General features: G+C 51.9%; 1 protein-coding gene across 2 annotated transcripts in view; it reads right to left on the bottom strand.

Moving 5' to 3' along the window:
• NOS1 (nitric oxide synthase 1) overlaps positions 1–18,382 on the bottom strand; it is a gene marked incomplete at both ends in the record, with an annotated part of 38,166 nt that extends 19,784 nt beyond the window's left edge. The window contains 5 exons of one of the 2 annotated variants that reach the window (XM_080628693.1): positions 1,037–1,199; positions 1,944–2,089; positions 2,536–2,673; positions 7,995–8,121; positions 17,655–18,382. In XM_080628693.1, the coding sequence (XP_080484819.1) occupies positions 1,037–1,199; positions 1,944–2,089; positions 2,536–2,673; positions 7,995–8,121; positions 17,655–18,382 (1,302 nt within the window). Of the gene's footprint in view, positions 1–1,036; positions 1,200–1,943; positions 2,090–2,535; positions 2,674–7,994; positions 8,128–17,654 lie in introns of both variants that reach the window. The other variant, XM_080628692.1, reaches the window with a different exon arrangement.
• Positions 18,383–18,999: the final 617 nt, after the last annotated feature.

Here is an 18,999-nt window from a genome sequence, read left to right on the forward strand (position 1 = left end):
TTCTGCTTTGGAGAGGTGAGTCATCTGCTCCTGAGGCAAAACCCTCCTCAGTCTAGTGCTCCCAACCTGTCGCTTATCCACCAACAGTTTGGGTTTCTGCTCTTTGTCTCTTGAAGATCAAGATTCAAAGCTGAAATAGGGTAGGTGTCAGGTCTGAGGGGCACTGAGAGGATGGAGAACCATAGATTAGAATCATAGAATCATAGATTCTTAGTTTGTGTTGCAGGGACCTTTAGAGGCCATCTAGTCCCACACTGCTGCGATGAGCAGGGACACTTTCCACTAGACCAGGTTGCTCCAAGCCCCCTCCAACCTGGCCTTGAACATTTCCAGGTATGGGGCATCTACAAAAGGATGGAGAAACCAGGAAAGAGGGTCAACAGGAGGCTTGAAGGCAATTTCTTGCAGATATAGCTCCACCCTAGATCCAGATATGCCAAAAGAAACAGTGGAAGAGAAGAGCTGAAGCTGGGAGCAAAGGCTCAGCCTCCTGGCCCCAGGCAGTGCCTATATCCTTGTGAAGCAGCCACAGGAATTGCTCAGCAGCACTTGAGCTGTGTTCCAGGTTACAGAGGGAGACGTCATCTCTGTACCACGGGATTCCACTGGAGATACTACTTCAGAGCCTACTCTACACTTCCAGCTGGTCAAAGGGCGCTGAGCCAAATCTGCTTCTGCCATAGCATCTCTGTACCAAGGATGAATGTGCCCTGCTGCCTCTCTCCAGCGATAGTTTTGGAAGCAGCATGTAAGATACTGAAGCAGTGTCTGACGTTGGAAAATGTTCTCTAGACAACCAGCTTCTAGTTGGCCCCTTTTCAGACACAGACACCTCAGCTCCTCCTACCCCACAGATGCTTTCCCAGCACCTGCTCACTTCCCAGCCTGTGCACCCCCAAAGCTGTTGAGGAGAGCAGGGCTGCTGTGTGCTGAACACCCACAACTGTACCTGTGCTGTGCTTCCCCAGCTGTTTGCAGAGCAAGATTTGCCTGTTCCGGGGCATCCTTTGGCAACCAACCTGGAGCTGGTGCTCACCTGCAGCTTGGACCACTGAATCCTGCCCACACAGCGGGCTGCGTTCCTCCAGGCATGCTTGGCTCCGTAGATCAGCTCTGTGTCCCGCAGCTGGTAGGTATCAGTGGCTTCAATCTCCTTGGTCACTTCCTCCAGCCTTTCCATGTGGGCCTTGGAGCCAGATCTGCACGGGTGTGAACAGAGGAGATGGGAGCTGTCCACTGAGGTGGAAGGCAGGGAATCCTGCTGCTCCCCACCTGGGCACAAGTTCACAGAGTCACAGAGTGGTTTGGGTTGAAGGGACCTTGAAGCTCCTCCAGCTCCAACCCCTGCCACGGGCAGGGACCCCTTCCACTGGAGCAGCTTGCTCCAAGCCCCTGTGTCCAACCTGGCCTTGAACACTGCCAGGGATGGGGCAGCCACAGCTTCTCTGGGCACCCTGGGCCAGCGCCTCAGCACCCTCACAGGGAAGAGCTTCTGCCTAAGAGCTCAGCTCAGTCTCCCCTCGGGCAGGTTAAAGCCATTCCCCTTGTCCTGTCCCTACAGGCCCTTGTCCCAAGCCCCTCTCCAGCTTTCCTGGAGCCCCTTTAGGCAGTGGAAGACTGCTAGAAGTTGTTTCTTTCTTAAGCAGATGTGTGCACATATATACACACATACATATACACGTGTATATATGTGCACACGTACGCTTAAGGTATGGATAAAGATATTAAGATATGCTGTCAGATACTGGATGACCAAGTGCAAACGGGAAAGGTCAGCAATTTGCACAGAGGCACACACCAAATACTACAAGTGAAGCTCCACTGTAGAAGCAGTGGCACAGTCTCACCCTGCTTTGACTCTCAAGTGTGAAAGATCAGATGATGTGTGACATCTCAGCATCAGCATCAGCCTCGGACTGCGACATTCTCCAGCCAATGCTTACCTCTTTATAGAGGAGTAGTACTGGTCAATGAAGTCCTTAGCCAAGAGGAGCACCTCCTCTTTTGTCTTGGTGTCTTCTGACTTGCGGACGTGCTGGCTAGGAGTCATTACTGAGCCCATGCAGATCTGCTCAGTGCATGCAGTGGTCTGATGGGACAGAAGGAGACAAGAGTGTCTTGGGTTACTAAAGCACCTTTGGTTATATGAACTGGGTTGGGGGAAGTCAGTGGTTAGCTATGCAGAGGTTGGAGGCATCTTTGACAAACATTTCCAGCTTATTTGTTTTCACACCTATTGGTAATGCTGCTCAAGCACGTGCAGTCATCTCTTGTCCCATCCTATACGGACAATTGGGTCTCACTAGATTCTTGCCCAGCTTGGTATAAAGTCAAATGCTTTTCTTTATGTATCACAGGGGAACTCTCCTCTCACCCAGGGTATTACAGCGGAGGTTTGAGTCCCAACCACCAGAGACAAGACGACTGAGCAGAATTCATCCAGTCCTGCACTTCCAAGTAAAGTGCCTTGGAAACCCTGCGATCCACTCCATTGTGCTCAGGCAACTCTTGGCCAGGCCTACCTACAATACTCACCATCGCCGTCTTGAGGTGCAGGGTGTCGTGGAGCACGGAGCCTGTCTCCCAGTTCTTGATTTTCACAAACCGTGGGCATTTGGAAGGACTTCCATTCACTGTGTTCTTGGTTGGCGACTGCCGCCCTGATGGCGGAGGCTGGGCAACATGAAGAGCAGGCACAAGGTTAGTGTTCAGCAAGGAGATACAGAAGAAAGGTCACAACAAGCAGCATCATGTGTTAGTGGATGCCTGCACTTAAATCCTGGTGATAATGTAGTGAGACAAGGTACATGATCCAAATATTTGGCAGCATTTGGGACCCTACAATCGAGCAACCAACTCTCAATGCAACCGAGAAGTCATCTCCATTTACAGGAGAGTCAAACCTGTAGAGGAGGAGTTAAAAACAGAGATAGAAAAGACTTAGAGGAGAATGTTTTGTTCAAGTTTCCCACTGGAAGACTTACCTCTATAATATATTAGATGTTTCTTTTTAAGGAGCATTTTAAGGAGCATCACCTGCTCGGGTTTTGCATGTGCCAAGCTGATAGCAGCACTGAGATAGAGCTAACAGCCAATTGTTCCTACGAGCAAGCCAAAGGCACAACTCATTTGATATCAACGCTGGGAGATCACAGGGATAAGGACGAATAAATTATGCAACAGGAGGGCTGCTGGATTATGCACAGTTACTTCAGTCTCAGCTCTGAAGCTCCAGCCCTCCCTGCTCCTCTGCGTCATGGTGCGCTCATCAGCACATCCCGAGCTGTATGCCAACAAAAGGAAGAGCCTCAGCCAGCAGAGAGCTTGTAATGAGAAGAGCTGGCTGCAAGTGCTTGTGTTTGCACATGCCGTCACAGATAACAGCTACCAGTTCTACTGTGACCCTTCTTTGCCCCAGGCACTTAAAGAGCAATCAGTGTCTGCTGGCCTGTCATGGGACAGTGGTCTGGATACACGGAATCTTGTAGGAATCAGATCTTATAGTAGGGTGTAATCCAGTCATGCAACCACAACAGTGTTACTGCAGGCTTCAAGGGGAGACCTTATCCCACATCAGAGCATCCCCTAAAAACCTGCTTATATTTGGCATCTCTTAAAGGCTTCCATCTCTGCAAATCAGGCTTGGATCGAGTTTTGATGTAGCCTACCTATGTGAACCCTGTAGCTTGTGTCGCTTTCTAATCAATCTGCAAGGTTTGTTAAAGATGGCACCACCTTCAGCAGAGCTGTGCAGTCTCACCCTCCTTTTTGGTGGCCCTGGGCTCATGTCACGGTTGCAGCCCATGGACTGACAGCAATAGTATGTATATCAGTGTATTACAGCCAGAAGGACCAGGTGAAGAAGAGCCAGCTCACGGTGGAAGAAATCCATGTTTCGGAACAAACCTTCTGCTGATGAACAAAGACCCAGGAGGGAAAGCAACAGGGACCACAAGGATGGCAGAAGCAGATGAGGCTCAGGACCTAACTTATTCCTGCTTTGCCAGGCAGAGGATTGCTCTGCTCTTCTCAAGCAGAATGATGCCTGATTGATTGGGAGACGGATGCAGCACCACTGCATTGCCCTGGTGGCAATGTTGGTCCTATTTTTTGCCGAGTCCTTGTTTTTACCACATGTTCCATATTCTTTCTCCCAGAAAACAGGGGTTTTGCTGTCGAGCAGCCTGAGGCTCACAGTGTAATACTGTGCACTGAAAGCATACACTGGAAGCAAGAGGCGAAGGATGGAGGCAGAGGGAGATCTCTAACCCTCACCCCTTGGTAGGACCCTCTTTGGTCCTCACAGCAGCTGAAAGCCGCTCTCCGCACACCCTCAGGCTATGCTGTCAGGGGTCTCTGCAACATTCTTCATGCCACAAATCCCATGAGCTTCCCTAGGAACGTTGGAAGTCCTAGCCCCTGAAGCCAGATGACCGCCCAGTGGATCTCAGCTTCTCTTTTCCATGCCGCAGAAAGCAAACACAATTCTTCATATACAGCTCAGAACCACTAGTAAATAAAAAAGGCCTCCTAAATGTAGTCCTGGAAAAGCACTGTTCTTAAAGTGGGGACTTTTCAGTTTTGTGGAGTCTGGCCTGAATTATGGCAGTTTCTGGCTATTTCTTTCTGCTAGTTTTATGCTTTCAAGGAAATTAAATCATTCTTGAGCCACCAACAGCATCCTCTGCTCTCTGAACCTGGGCCACCCTTAGGACCATGGGGGATAATCTCCCGCCTCCCTTTGGAGTGTGATTGCTCAGAGCAGCTCTCTGAGACTGGCAAAACATAGCTGAAAACTGCTGCTGAGAAACCCCAACAAACCAAATCCTCTCCCTTACCTCCACCTGCCAGGCAGGGACTGGAAGTACCAAGCAGAAAGTGCTGCTTGTATCCAGCATCACCTTTTTATTCTGTGTTAGTTTTGATTTGTTGATGGGGTTTCAACGCAGCTTAGGAGGCATGCTGCTAAACAGCGTCTTGCTTGAGCGGGTATGGGACAAGCTTGTGTTATGAATCCCGATGTAGCAGTGATCCTTGGATCCTGGTGGACGCTGGCTGTCTAACATCTGCCCGCAGATGTTCTGCCCTAAACCTCTCTCACAGCTGCTCCCTTTCCTTTTTGTCCTTTCCATGCAGGAGCTAGCAAAGTGTGAATCCTTGCTGAAAGAGGGTCACGATGGAATGCTGAATGCTGAATCCTTAGGATGCCAGCCAGACTGGAGCAGCAAACGAGACACCACCTACAAGAAGCAGAGGTGCCAGGTCTGGCAACCACAGCACAGAGCAGCTACAGAGAGAGTGACACCCAGAAGAGACTGGGAAGGAGCTCTGTGTGCGTATGTGTGTATTTGCCTTCCCACACGGCAAAGCTGAAGCCAAACACTACCCCTGGTTCCGTCAGGGACGTTGTATGAGATCTTTTCATGCTTTAATTAGGCAGCTGCAGTGTTAGTGACTCAGGAGTGGGACAAACGGAGAGACTGATGCAGCAGTCGGGGCGCACATGCATTATGCAAACATCTTTTACAAGGGAGCGTGGTGGCACTTATTGTTAGCACGCAGCTTGGGAGCTGTCTGAGCTCTTACAGACACAGGGGAGAAATGCACCCAGCCCTGGGTGCTTCTTGGAACCAGAATGACAGGAGCATCCTTGCTGCAGACCTGAGTGAGCTCTACAGGTCCTCAGCCTTCCTCCTGCTTCCCACCTGCGCTTCAGGAGCATGTATTGCCCTGCTGAAACTCATTGACTGCAGGAGGACAAGGTCTGCAGCGTTAGCTCAGGTCATAGGTATAGAATCATAGAATCCCAGCCTGGTTTGAGTCGGAAGGGACCTTAAAGCTCCTCCAGCTCCAACCCCTGCCACGGGCAGGGACCCCTTCCACTGGAGCAGCTTGCTCCAAGCCCCTGTGTCCAACGGGGCCTTGAACACTGCCAGGGATGGGGCAGCCACAGCTTCTCTGGGCACCCTGTGCCAGTGCCTCACAGTAAAGAATTTCTTCCTTATCTCCAACCTAAATTTCCCCTGTTTAAGTTTGAACCCATCACCCCTTGTGCTATCATTACAGTCCCTGCTGAAGCTTTGAAGTCCCTCTCCAGCTTTGTTGTCGGCCCCTGTAGGCACTGGCAGCTGCTCTAAGGTTCCCACGTAGCTTCTTTTCTCCATCTATTGTCATGCTGACATTTCCTTCCAGCCTGCATTAACCCCACTGGCTGAAAGTGTGGGTTTTTTGCTTTTATAAAGCTGTAAATCATCCTTACAAGCGTGGAGCTGACATGACTCCCTTCCCCTCCTAGCTCCATGGACAAACACACCACTGGTTACCCTGGAACTCCTAATAAATCAATCTATGTGGGCTGAAATAGGACTCACGTAGGACCTGGGCTGGTGCAGTCACAGCATTTTGCCATCACTCAGGTTTAGGGCCAAGGGGAAACAAGCAAAACACACTGCCCAATTTCGCAAGAAACAAGGGATATGGTTTGATGCCCAGTGGGTCTTTCAACTCCTTATTCTGAGCCTCAGTGAGCATTCCCCACGCGGCCAAGCTGTAAACCCCACCAAATCCTGCTGTAAAGGACAATGTGTATGAAAAGCTCACACTTTGCTTGGCTTTTCCGAGTGTTCAAAGTCATTACTGCTGCTTACAAGAAGTTCTGTTGCCTTGACCGCATGCAGCCCTAGGGAATGACTGCGGGAAGCATGAGGGAAAACCCAAGCTGCCTTCAGAAGTGCAGGCACATCGATTTGGGGATAAGGAGGATAAAAAGAAAGCTGTGTATCTAGTGAGAAAAAAAACCTAAAGAGTTTATTAGCAGCTTAAGACTGAGAGGTTTGGCAGCCCTTACACGGAGAGAAATTAAGCTCTGAACATAGAAGGTTATAAAGTGCTTATAGTAACAGACATGCACATGCAAGCAGCTTAGTGAAGGAGGCAAGACAGTGTCTTTCCAGAGCTGGGGCAAAGGGACCAGAGCTGTGACCTGTCCTTGGGCAAGATGGGCTCGTGATACCTGCCACAGTGCATTAACCATGTGGCGGGACATGGGGCTGCCCAGGGACATCTCTCCAACAGCTGAGCAAAGGGTGATGCAGCTCTTGGATGCGCCCAACTGTGTGTAGGATGATAACCACCATAAGGTTGTTTATGCTGCTGGAAGACCTGGCCGCAATCCTGAGCTACAGCCAGGCAAGGGAAGGGTGGAAATTAGCTCCCAACTGCATCTAAGCATCCAACCAGGGTGGTTAAGGCCATGCAGCAAGTCTGCCATGGACAGCGGTATCTCAGCTGCTGTCACGTTCATCAACACCTTCACAGTGGGTCTCCAGCACTGTGAGTGCTGCAAAAGTGGATGTGAACATTGCGTCGAAATGGTCCTCAGACTGGTCCCCATGTCCTGCTCTGATGCTGCTTAATCCCATCAGGGAGACATGTTTGCCTGAACATGCTTGGCAGTGCTCACACACGTCATGCTTTTCCCAAGGTGATCCTTCTGGCCTGGCAGGGTCTGCCTTTACGTCTCTGGCTTTGCTACAAACGGGGACCTAATCCCTTTTTGACAAGGAAGCCGGAGAATTTATGCCTGTGGAATGCGAGGAGATGAAAAGGCACTGTACAGCACATTATCTGAAGTGCTCTATTGAATTACCATCATGTGAATCAAAACGGCTGTAACGACACAACCTGGCTCTTAGCCGCAAAGAGAGACAACAGTCCCGAGGGAGGTGTCAAAGTCCTGGTCCCTGTGCTCCCATCCCAGTCTGACCCTCTGGATGAAGAGCTGGAAGTTCTCCAGTAACCTATACCCTGCTTACACCACGGGGAATTGGGCTTCATTCAAATGGTCACTATGCTCCATCAACTTGGGATCAAAGGCCTTCAGGGTAGCACGTGTAGTCCTTGCATGTTCTCTGTGGTGTCAGAGCCCACCAGGATGGGTTATGTACCCCCAAACCCTTTTCCCACCTAAAACAGCACAAACCATGGGCTCTTACCTGCTCTGCTTCGGAGTAGGGGTTGTTCAGGACCACAGGCACATTGCTCTTCCCCCACAGGTCACCGGGGACACGGTCGTTCTCCATCCCGGCCGGTAAAGCTTTCTGCAGCTTGTTTTCCCCTTCCCTGAAACTGAAGGGTTAAAAACCATTGGGGTCAGCGGGCTGGAGGGTGGCTGCGTGCCGGGACCACGGGCCAGGTCCCGGAGCGGGATCTCCAGGATCTGCTCCAGCTGTTTCCCACGAAGGAGCAAAACCTCGCGCATTGCCCTGCAGGAGGGGAGGAAATGCTCTGCCTGGGCCAAGGCGATGAATCACCGCGGTGAAGGCAATCCAAGCACAGCAGAAATCCTGCTGCACAGGCAAGCACAGTGCTCGCAAAACAACAGGAAACCCCTGCCCGACACTGCCTCCACACACCAGAGCCTTTGCACCCCAAAACCAAGTTGGAGCCCTGTGAAAGCAAGCATGGTGCTGGGGGAAGGAGAGCCGCACGCACTTGCAGCTGCAAAATCCCATGGTGAAACCTCATAGCGAAACCAGCTGGTGTTTATGAGCAAAGAGAGAAAAAAATAAGCCAAGGAAAAATAGGTGGCTCCCAGGAGGAAGAGACAGCAATCTCTCTTCTTCCTGACCTTTAGAGATGCCGCGAAGGCTGGTGAGTGCAAGCGATTGTCCTTAAGCAAACTGATGGATTGCTTCCACAGAGAATGTTGGTAAGGCTGGGGGACTGAGGACGCCCCCAGCATGAGCTGGTGTAACTCATGGGGCACACAGTCTACCACGCACGTCTTGCCTGGGGAATGTACCATGGGATGTCAGGGAGGCTGTTAAATGCCATCCAAGCAGGTGATGGAAAACCACTGCCATACGAGCCCGCATGAAGGAGAAAAACAAATGGGTTTAGGGACAGGGTAGCCAGAGAAAGGAAGCTGTGGCATCCGCACTGAAGGTGCCAACCACCCTGGTGAGGCCACACACGGGAAGGAGCACCATGCGTTTAATTGCACAGGCCACAGGCCAGGATGGGTACAGCCCTACAGCTCGCAGCCACCCTGCCCTTGCCCAGCAGACCATCGAGGTAATGTGCTCTGGCAATTGCTTTGCTCCTGCTGTCAGTTCTTGCAAGTCTTCCAGATGCCCACTGAAGTCAATAATGAGCCTTCCCATTAATGACGGTGGGCTCTGGGCACCGACCAAAGTAGAACACTCACACTCAGGGCATAATTCACACCAACCCAACCTTTTGACACCGTCATAGGAAGACACAATACGTACAAGACAAATTCCATTTCAGAGTCCTCCTTGCCCCCCAGATCGTATCTTTAGGAACAGTTTAAAGGAAACACTTCACTTAAGATGATCTCCCCGTGAACTAGATTTTCTGTATGTTTTCTGCCTTTACAGAGCAATTTTCAGCTGCCAAAATATTACACTCAGCTCCTGGATACCTTCCAAACAGTGGCTGCCTGAGGGTGATAGTGGCCAGCTTGGTACAAGCAGGGAGGTACAGTGCCACAGAGACAGTTTCTACTGGGTTTTCTATGCCCTCCCCCCCCCCCAATCCCTGAAAGCTGTTCTTCTGTGACTTGGCTGCTGCGAAATACATGGAAGGGTTTCAACCAGATAAAGCACAAGAAACCCCACCCATTGCACCACACAACCGCAGCCAAAGACAACAGGTCCTGGCTCTCTGCTGCACGGTGGAGGCACTGCCAGGAGGACTCAGCAGCCATGCAGGTCCCCGAGGGCTGGGGACAACCATGAACCACACAGTATCCGCTCTGCCCTCTACCAGCCCATCCAAAGGGGAAGTTTGAGGGTCTCTTGGCACATCCAGCTTACCTCCACCTAGACAATTCCTGGCAGCAAGACATGGAATTAGCCGGATGAACATTCAGCGAATCTGGCTCTTCCCCCTAAGTTAAGGCCAGCTATTAAATATCCCAGAGAATACTAATTTCCATGGCTGCACATCCCTACCCTCTCTCCCATCATATCTAGGAGAGTGAAGGCAGGTCAACACCAAGCCAGTAAGCACATGTAATGATGGGCATACTTAAGCCACCTCTTGTAGCTGATGCTACAATGCTACAAGCACTCGTGAAGTTGTCCTCCCTATAACTGGCCCAAAATCATAGAATTAAAGAATCACAGAATGATTTGGGTTGGAAAGGACCTTAAATCATCCCCTTCCAATCCCTGCCATGGGCACAGACACCTTCCACTAGACCACGTCACCAAAGGCCCTGTCCAGCCTGGCCCTGAACACTGTCAGGGATGGAGCATTCACAACATCCATCAAGAAATCAAGACACGAGCACTAAATCCATAAGGCAACCAGAGAAAATACCTTTGTTTTACTGGTGCCTGGGACTCAGCAGAGGGAATCTGCTTCCAGGAGGAACACAGTGCCTCTCCAGGGGCACAGCCTTTGCCTCTGTGCAGACAGGAGATGCTTGGGCAGACAGACCCCGGCGTGCCAGGTATCCCACAGGCACCTCCAGAATGACACTGAGCACATGCCTGCAGGCGCCTGGCACAACCTGCTGTTTCCAGGAAGGTGTTTGCCTGTTTAAAGCCTGTCCAAATGGGTGTTTGATGACACGAGGGAACCTTGGAGAGGAATCCATCAATCGGCGGCAGCAGCCGGAGGTCTCGGCTGGGAGGCAGCATGCGGAATCTCATTGTCTGCACACCAGCAAAGCCATAAATGCTGCAACCTGTGCCAACTGCAGGGGAAAGGACCAGATGCTTGAATTAAGTCATCGCTGTAGTTGGCTACTTTGTGTATTACAAGTATTACTGGAGCAGGGCCCTGTTCCCATTCACTGGCCTTGAGCATCACCCGACAGAAAGATGCATCATCCTGAGGAGCAGTGAAGTCCGGGTGGGTGTTAAAGGTTGAATGCTCAGGAGCAAATGCTCCACATCCCATTGCATGTTTGCCACAGGGACAGAGAACCTTGTGTAGTGCTATTCTTGAGGAACTGCATGACCATGAGTGCATGCCCCTGTGCTGAGCTAGTGTAGACCTCTCACGGATGAGGCTGCCCAGAAGCATCCAGCTCTGTCTTTTGGGGAGAGACAAAGAGAAAAGCCCATTCAGAGCAGCCACAGCCTCACCCCAGGCCTAGCCCAGATGGGAAAAGGACATAAAACCGAACAATTGCTTCATTTTACAGGTATTTCCTGCCTGTTTCATGTTTGCAAGGTCAGACAGGATCAGGATCTTTGGGGTAAGTTATTTCCCTCTCTTGACTCGGCTTCCCCAGTGCCCAGAAGAGACACAGGGTGACCTGCCCTATTCACATGAGGATGCTGCTCACACAGTCAAGGAGAGGGGCAGAATGGCCCGAGCTCAGTCTCCAGATAACGTTTCCAAAAGCACTTTATCAACAGGAGAGCCCAAAGGGCCATTCTCATGGGTTCCTGGTAGGTGATGGGGAGGATGCAGTTCCCCCAAGGCAGCTGGGTTGGACCCCTACAGGGAGCTGCCATGGAAACAGCCCTATCTGCAGCCACGCAGGGAAGAAGGGAGCTTGCCCTTGTATCCCACAGCCTTTGGAGACATCAAAATCACCCCTTTATAGTCTTTGAGGCACTGAAGGCAATGCCGAAGATGTGTCCTTGGAGGTACTTGTTTGAACCCTCCCAAAGGCCAGATCCAAGTTCCCGAGATCCCTCCCTGACCTGCTGCCAGATCTGTTACATGCTGTCAGCAAGACCTCTTGGATTCAGAGCAGGTTGTTGGGAAAGAGCCGCGTTTGAAGTTGTCTTTTGTTCCGAAAGCGAAATCTGTTACTTAAAAAAAGCAAGAGGAATCCTGCCCTCCCCCACTGGTGCAAAGGCAGAGCCGCGGATGCTGCCTCACCTCGGGAAGAGCATCTGGCTGTTGGGAGAAATGAGAGGCACCACTGTTTGCTTTTGACTAATTTGATGATGTTGCAGTGCTTGGAGTGATGCTGCTGAGGCAGCCGTTTCTGAAATCCCTCCAAAGCTTTTCCAAAATGGAAACTGGAAAAATAATGAGCGAAAAAGAAAGTTTGTCACTTTGCTCCTTTGAATTTGCCTGGCAGAAGAATCTCTCTGATTTCCCAGGCAGAGATACTGCTGGCTGCTGCAATCCCCAGGGCCCGTTTGGGTGAACAGATAAGGATGCTGCTGTCCACACTTCTGATGACAGCTGTCATGCCACGATGCCAATAGCAGCACTCTGCTGTGACCATGGGGATGGACTCACCCCAAACCCTTGCCCATGGGGCTGAAAGCCCTACACTTGAGCTTGGGAAGCTCAGACGTGCACCCCTTGCTTGGTGTGAGCTTTGGGAGAGAAACATCTTTATCTTACTTTCTGCCCATCTGCTGGTGTGTCGTTGGAGATGGCTGCAAAGCTGCACTGTACATTGCTCCTCCATCCAGTGCTAAGAGGCTGGGGTAAAAGGCTCTTGCCTCTCCTTTATTTTGCCCCACAGAAAACCGTTCTCCAGAGGGCACTGCATCCTCAGCAGTTAATATTCCCTTGCATGTGTACTCCTTTGGCAGCTCACGGTCTGTAACACTGGAAAATCTGAATACCTAACAGAAGTTGACAAGAAACATGGAGAGGGGCTTTGGACAAGGGCCTGTAGGGACAGGCCAAAGGGAATGGCTTTAACCTGCCAGAGGGGAGACTGAGCTGAGCTCTTAGGCAGAAGCTCTTCCCTGTGAGGGTGCTGAGGCGCTGGCCCAGGGTGCCCAGAGAAGCTGTGGCTGCCCCATCCCTGGCAGTGTTCAAGGCCAGGTTGGACACAGGGGCATGGAGCAAGCTGCTCCAGTGGAAGGGGTCCCTGCCCGTGGCAGGGGTTGGAGCTGGAGGAGCTTTAAGGTCCCTTCAACCCAACCCAGACTGTGAATACTTGCTGCTGCAGACTCCTCACCTCGAGGGTTAAAGCAAGGTCCGCCACAACAGCACTTGTCTGAGTGAGAGGCAGGAGAAGTGCTTGGGCAGGATCTGGGATTTGCAGGGTGCAGAGGATGGAGCAGAGCTCCAGAAGGAAGCAGGAATGTTGGAAGCAGAAGGAATGACTCCCAAAGGTGGGATGTACTCCCCAGAGGGGCAGCATGCCCAGAGCAGGCAATTGCAGAGCAATCGAAGGACGAAACCGCTTCCTAAATGAGAAAGGGGAGCTTGGAACAGCACCAAGGGAAGAGGACAGAAGCCTCGCCAGCAAGCACATGGCATGTCTTGAAGAAGGTCTTGCGCCCTGGAAGGTCAGAGCATTGCTAGGCCATGCCCAATGCTGTGATTAGGGACTAATGAGCAAAGCAAGCCACAAAGAGCAGCTCTGGGGAGAGACCTATGAAATATGAGGTTGGTAAATGCCGTTGGAGTAGGCATTGACACAGAAAGACCTGGAACAGATCCAAGTCATCCCAAAGTCCCATCAGCATTGTTCAACATTCATCAGCTAGTGTCAGATGCAACCTACAACCACCACACTCATCCCCTTCCAGCCATGCCCAAAGAGCACCAGAGCTTTCCAGCTTCAGCATCTTCTTTGGAGGCCAAACACAGGTTAGGTCTGCCAGGAGGGCACATGGGATGTGGGCTTGTCTGCTGGGACCATGCACAAGGAGAGTATGGGATCCCATGGGATGAAAGTGCACCAGCACAGGGGCCGAGCGCGTGAAGGGTGCTTTGGAGACTGGTCTGAGAAGGCTCCATGGGGGTATATTTGGGTGGAATACGCTGACGCTGTGCACAAAATGCCTCTTTGGATTAGACTGATGTAGTCAGAGTGACGAGGAAGAAGGATCCACGGAGGGAGAAGGGGAGGGCTATTCACAGGCAAAGCTTCCTCCTTCTCCACTTTGCAGCATGGCAATGACATGAGAGTTTCAGGGAGCCTTTTCATTTCAGAGGTTTTAAAGTTTTCGTGTCCAAGTACAGAATAATGAAGACATCAGAAATGCAAATGAAATGTTTTGAGCCACACAAAGGGATTTTGGCGGCAGCGAAGGAGGTGGGAGGAAGGGAATTTTCTCTTCGAGAACTGCAAAATTATGGGGTTTGTTCCAGTGCAGGATGGAGCCTGAAACCTCCATAAACAGGATTCCTGCTCTCAGCACACTCAGCCCCTCTCAGGGCTGCTGATGCTGCTTTTTGGACCAGAACTGCCACGTTTCCATCATGCTGTTCATGTTATGGAATAGACCTGAGAAGGAAAATAAATACTGGCAACCGAGCGGAGGGGAGAGAGGGGGGGAAGATGGGACATGACAATCTCCCTAGAGCGCAGAGGGAAAACAGACCTGGCTTAGCTGGCAGTGAGTGAATCAAACTCTATTTTTGTTTTCTAGCCCACGGTGAGCCTCATGGCAGAAATGCCAGCTCTCATCATACCTTGCACCCCACTTCCATGCTCTGCACTGTGATTGACTTCATTGCAGATGGCTTGAGCCAAGAAGCACACGTTAAGCCATGGTCACAGCCCATCGCATGGGCACGCACCACGGATCCGGGGCACCTTACAGCTGGAGCAAAAGCCAGGTCATTGCAGGGCCATGCAGAGCATGGATGCAGCAGAAGGAGACGAACTGATTTTTCCCCTCAGTGCAAACTTCACGGTTTCCAGTTTTCCTTGGAATTAACCTCAGAGACATGGGTTGGAAGCCCGAAGCATCAGGTGTAAATAGAACCACGTTTGGCAAAGCCCACCTTGAAGAAGTGTTTGGCTCCACGTGAAACCCTCGGACACACACCATTCCTTTCTGCCCTAGGAAAGCCGTCACGGCTCTGCAAGACGGACTCACTTCGACAAAGTGCTGCAGGCTGTGAAGCTCAGCACCAAGACAGAGACAGAACAGGATTGGTACCGAGACCAATGGATCGACGGTCAAGTGGCCCAGGCTGTAGGTGTCAAGCTCAAGGTTTTACACACTCCTGGTGTCCTGGGAGAGCTCTGTTCCTGTTTTGATTAATGGCAGCCCTGCTTGCTCCCCCCCCAACCTGCAGAAGTCAGAGCCTACGGCGCAGGAGCTGCATCAATCTGACAAGGCTCGCTTATTCTTCTGGACATGTCTTTGGCATCAAGCAGCAGTCCCCCCAGTTATCCACTCCCCATTGCTCCCTGACCTTCCCGCACTCCTTCTACGGACCAAGAAAACTTTCACTGCAGAAGACCTTCAGGATGCCCCAGCTCTGCCTGAGACCAAGCCAAGGAGATGAATCACCTCCAGCACGTCGCAGCAGTGGGAGGAGAGGTGGCTGGAAAATGCCCTTTACCTGGCAGAGCGGCTCTCAACAAGTTGTCCCTGCAGTAAATCTCCTTCTCCACCTCTCTGCTCCAGCCCAGGTCTCCTCATTCATAGAGTCCTATCGCAAGAGCGAGGCTGCAGCTCTTTATTATGCAGAAGACTGACTTTGACTGAAAAGTGGATTTTCAGTCCCAAGGTACATAGATTATACAGATACTTCTTTAACTGGTATGGAAAAAGAGAACGAGTGGAGCCTTGCTGGAGTACCCACTTTGCTGATATTCTTCCTGGTTTTGCATCCTTCAGTTTAAGTGAATTCGAAGTGTTTGGGTTTAATCTCTGCGTAAAAGCGACTCCTCAAAGGAAAGAACACACAATTTTCCTTCCTCTCCCAGCGGGAGCAGAATTCCCTCAGAGACCTGCAGCTGGTGGGATGGGGACAGTGGGGACACAGTTTGAAGGGTGAGGTTGTACCTGGTATCGGTGCTTGGGATTGTGTCCCCTGGGGGATTTGCTGGGCTGTGACCCCCACTACAGCAGCATAAGCAAAAACAGAGGCACAGAGGGGATTTTTAAGCACCCCTGCACATTCTTTGGACCTGTAGTCAAGCACAGCCCTGTCAAGGCTCCAATCCTTTGTCTGCTAAAACCAGGTACCCCCCCAGGGATGGATTGATACTGGATTAAAGGATGTGCAGTCCAAGTAGGTAACCCTCAGCCTCCCAAAGAGAGTGCTGGGCTCAGGGGTTAAATTACCTCTTATTGCACAGCAGAGACCAAACTCAGCTGCTTCTGAAACAGCCAAAAGTACAAGACCTGATAAAGGATGGCAGGGAAGGATGTCCCCAGCATACCCTGTCCCATTGCTCTTCCCAGACGCCTGCCACCCGCTGCCGGCACTGAGCTGAGCACATTTGTTTTCCCTCTGACTCAGTGTGACCACCCCAACGGGCTTTGAGCAGCCGTGTCCTCCGCAAGGGATAATGCATCATTTGGGAAAGCAGGAATGGAGATGGAAAACACACAGTGTGGGTGTTGGTTTGTGACGGGAGCCATCGGGAGCTCAGCCTGGGCTCTGGCACCGAGCTGTGCACCACAGGGGTCCTGCTCCTCCCCAGCTCTGCCTTTCCCCTCTTGTTGTATCTGATGGAATGGATGAATACAATCTTTTCCCCTCTCAAAGGAAGCAGGTGCAGGAGGGCAACTTGGGATTACAAATCCCTCTGTCACTGAACCGAGATACCAGCTTTGGCGAACCTTTTCCAGCCAGTCAATAAGCGAGTGCAGCCACAGCCTGCCGCAGCACTTGACACTGCTGAAATGTGTTCAGGGACTTGGGGAAAGGCAACAGGAGAAGGCAACCTATCATTGCTAATAAACACCAAGAAATAGAAATAGGCACTAACAACAGCTTCTGCAAAGCATGAAGGGCCACAGGGAGCTGCTTCGGCTCCGCAGCAATGGTCTACATAGTGCTGAGGAAGATCAGGGGGACACCAACACACACATGGCCCCTTGCAGAAATAGATATCAGAAATGAAGCGGTTCCACCCGCACGATGGGGCTTCACCCTCCCCAAGAAGCTATGGGGCAAGCACGCATGTCCCCACCCTTGTGATACACGCATACACGTATAGAAATAAATAGCTTGATCTAGAAAGAGCGGAGGGGATGAACAGGCAGCTCCGCTGTTGGGTGTCAACAAGAGATGGCCATTTCTGAGCTCTTGGTGGGAAACATCTCCCTCCTTTCCAGAAAACAGAGCACCCAAGGCAGGTCCCACTGCCCTTGCACTGAGGTCCCCTTGGCTTCAGCTGGAGCTGGACCAGAGCTCCCCTCTCCCTTCCCCAAGCAAGATCCTGACTACCAAGAGCACAGAAGGTTTTGAAACTCGTTTCTCTTGGGCAGCATCATACCCTGCCAGTCTGACCTTCCTTCTCCCTCTCTGGCAGCTAATCAATAGCAGATTTCAACTGGAGAGCTCTAACGCAGCACAGCAAGGGCAGACGATACCATGAATCTTATTTGGCAGGTGGGGAAACTGAGGCACAGGATTTTGTTTCAACTTAACACAAATGAGATCAAGAACACGGAACAGAAACGAATCCCAGTCCAGCCAGTGATCCACCACATCACACAGCTCAGCTTTCCATGAGACACAACTCTTGCTGTCTGCCCCATTTGCCATGCTTACATCTTTCTTCCTTTCTCCCACCATCTATTCCAAATCTTCCATTACTTTGATCTTCCCCTCATCAACTGTTTCCCCCTTTTTCTCCATCCCTTCCTCTCCATCTCCATCCTGCTATGTCAAACAGCAGCCATTTGTGGAGAGCTGCTCACCAACACCCAAACCAGCCGCGTTGGGTAGCCAAAACCACCACATTCCACCAAAGGTAAAAAAGTTATTTAGGGACCTACCAGTCTACCTGGACTTCTATATCTCTTGTCTCTACCTTGGAGGGTGCATCTCCATCGCTGTCCTTACTGCTGCTCTTCAGGAGATCCAGGACAGGCTCGATTTCTTTGAGAAGTTCATTGTCTTCCACACCACCGTTGAGGCAAGGGTAGCCACAAGCACCCGCCTTCCCCTTTCCACTGCCCTGCCCTTTGCCACCAGTAACGACGCCGTTAACGTGGACCATCGGCTCCACCTCCTGCCCGATCTCCCTTGTCCACAGGGAGCCCATGGTGCGGTCGGCTGCTGGCAGCGGCTGCTCTTTGCTGTGCAGGCTTGGGTTGGACAAGTCAACTGCCTTCGGCACGGGGCACAGGGGTCTGGTGACGCGGATGGTTTTTGGTGTCCCGTCGCCTGCAAAAGTGGTCTCCAGGTGAGTGGTGAAGCCCTCGGGGCCCCGCAGGATGAGGACCACGTAGGTCTCGGAGGCGATGCTTCTCAGTGTCTCCAACGCGGTCTCATAGCTCACGTCCACCAGCGGTTTGCTATTGACGGCTAAGATGATGTCCCCAGCCTGGATGAGGCCACTCTGCTCCGCAGCCCCTCCCCGGATCAGGTCGGAGATGATGACGGGTGGCTTGCTGACGCGCTCCTTCACCAAGAAGCCGAGGCCGCCCACCTTGCGCTTGAAGAGCCTCACCGAGATGACGTTGGGCTGTATCTGCTGCACGCTGAACACATTCTCTTCCATGGCAGCCCCTCTTTATCGAGCCTGCAGACCAGGACCTTGGCACCCGCTGAGCACAGAGGAATTCACTGTCTGAGATGCTTGTCCACGCCGAGGTGGGGAAGCGACAACTCTTTGGCTTTTGAGCAACCGGCCTCACTGCAGAACTCCTCTGGGCTTTGGCTGCAGGCTGGTTTTCTTCAGCATACTCACTGCTGCCTGTCTCTGTAATGCAGCCCGGGGAAAGCAGGGTGCATCACCGGTGGAAAGCAGGGCTGGGCATCGCAGGGGCTGGAGGGGACAACATGCCAGCTTCCAGTAAGCCTCTGGTCCTGCGCTGGGCAGAGGAGGGGACGCAGCCCGCTCACTTCACCGACATCCCTGAAAGCGGTGCACGAGCCTCTTCAGCTGGAAAGGAGCAGGAAAAGAGAAGCAAACAACAAAGGAGAAAGAGAAGTGAGACAGGGCAGGCGTTAAGTGCCGGCGCTGCACGGGGTCGGCGCGCCACAGACACCCCCGTGCATCAGCCCGGCCCCACACTTGCCACCCCCAGGGCTGCGCTCCGGAGCCGGGCTGCAGCTCCCCATTGCTCTGGGCTTTGTTTCCTCCACCCCTCCCTGCCGAAAGCAGCACCATCTGCT

The sequence above is a fragment of the Psittacula echo genome, assembly GCF_963264785.1.
Source record: "Psittacula echo genome assembly, chromosome: 13".
NCBI classification, from domain to species: domain Eukaryota; kingdom Metazoa; phylum Chordata; class Aves; order Psittaciformes; family Psittacidae; genus Psittacula; species Psittacula echo.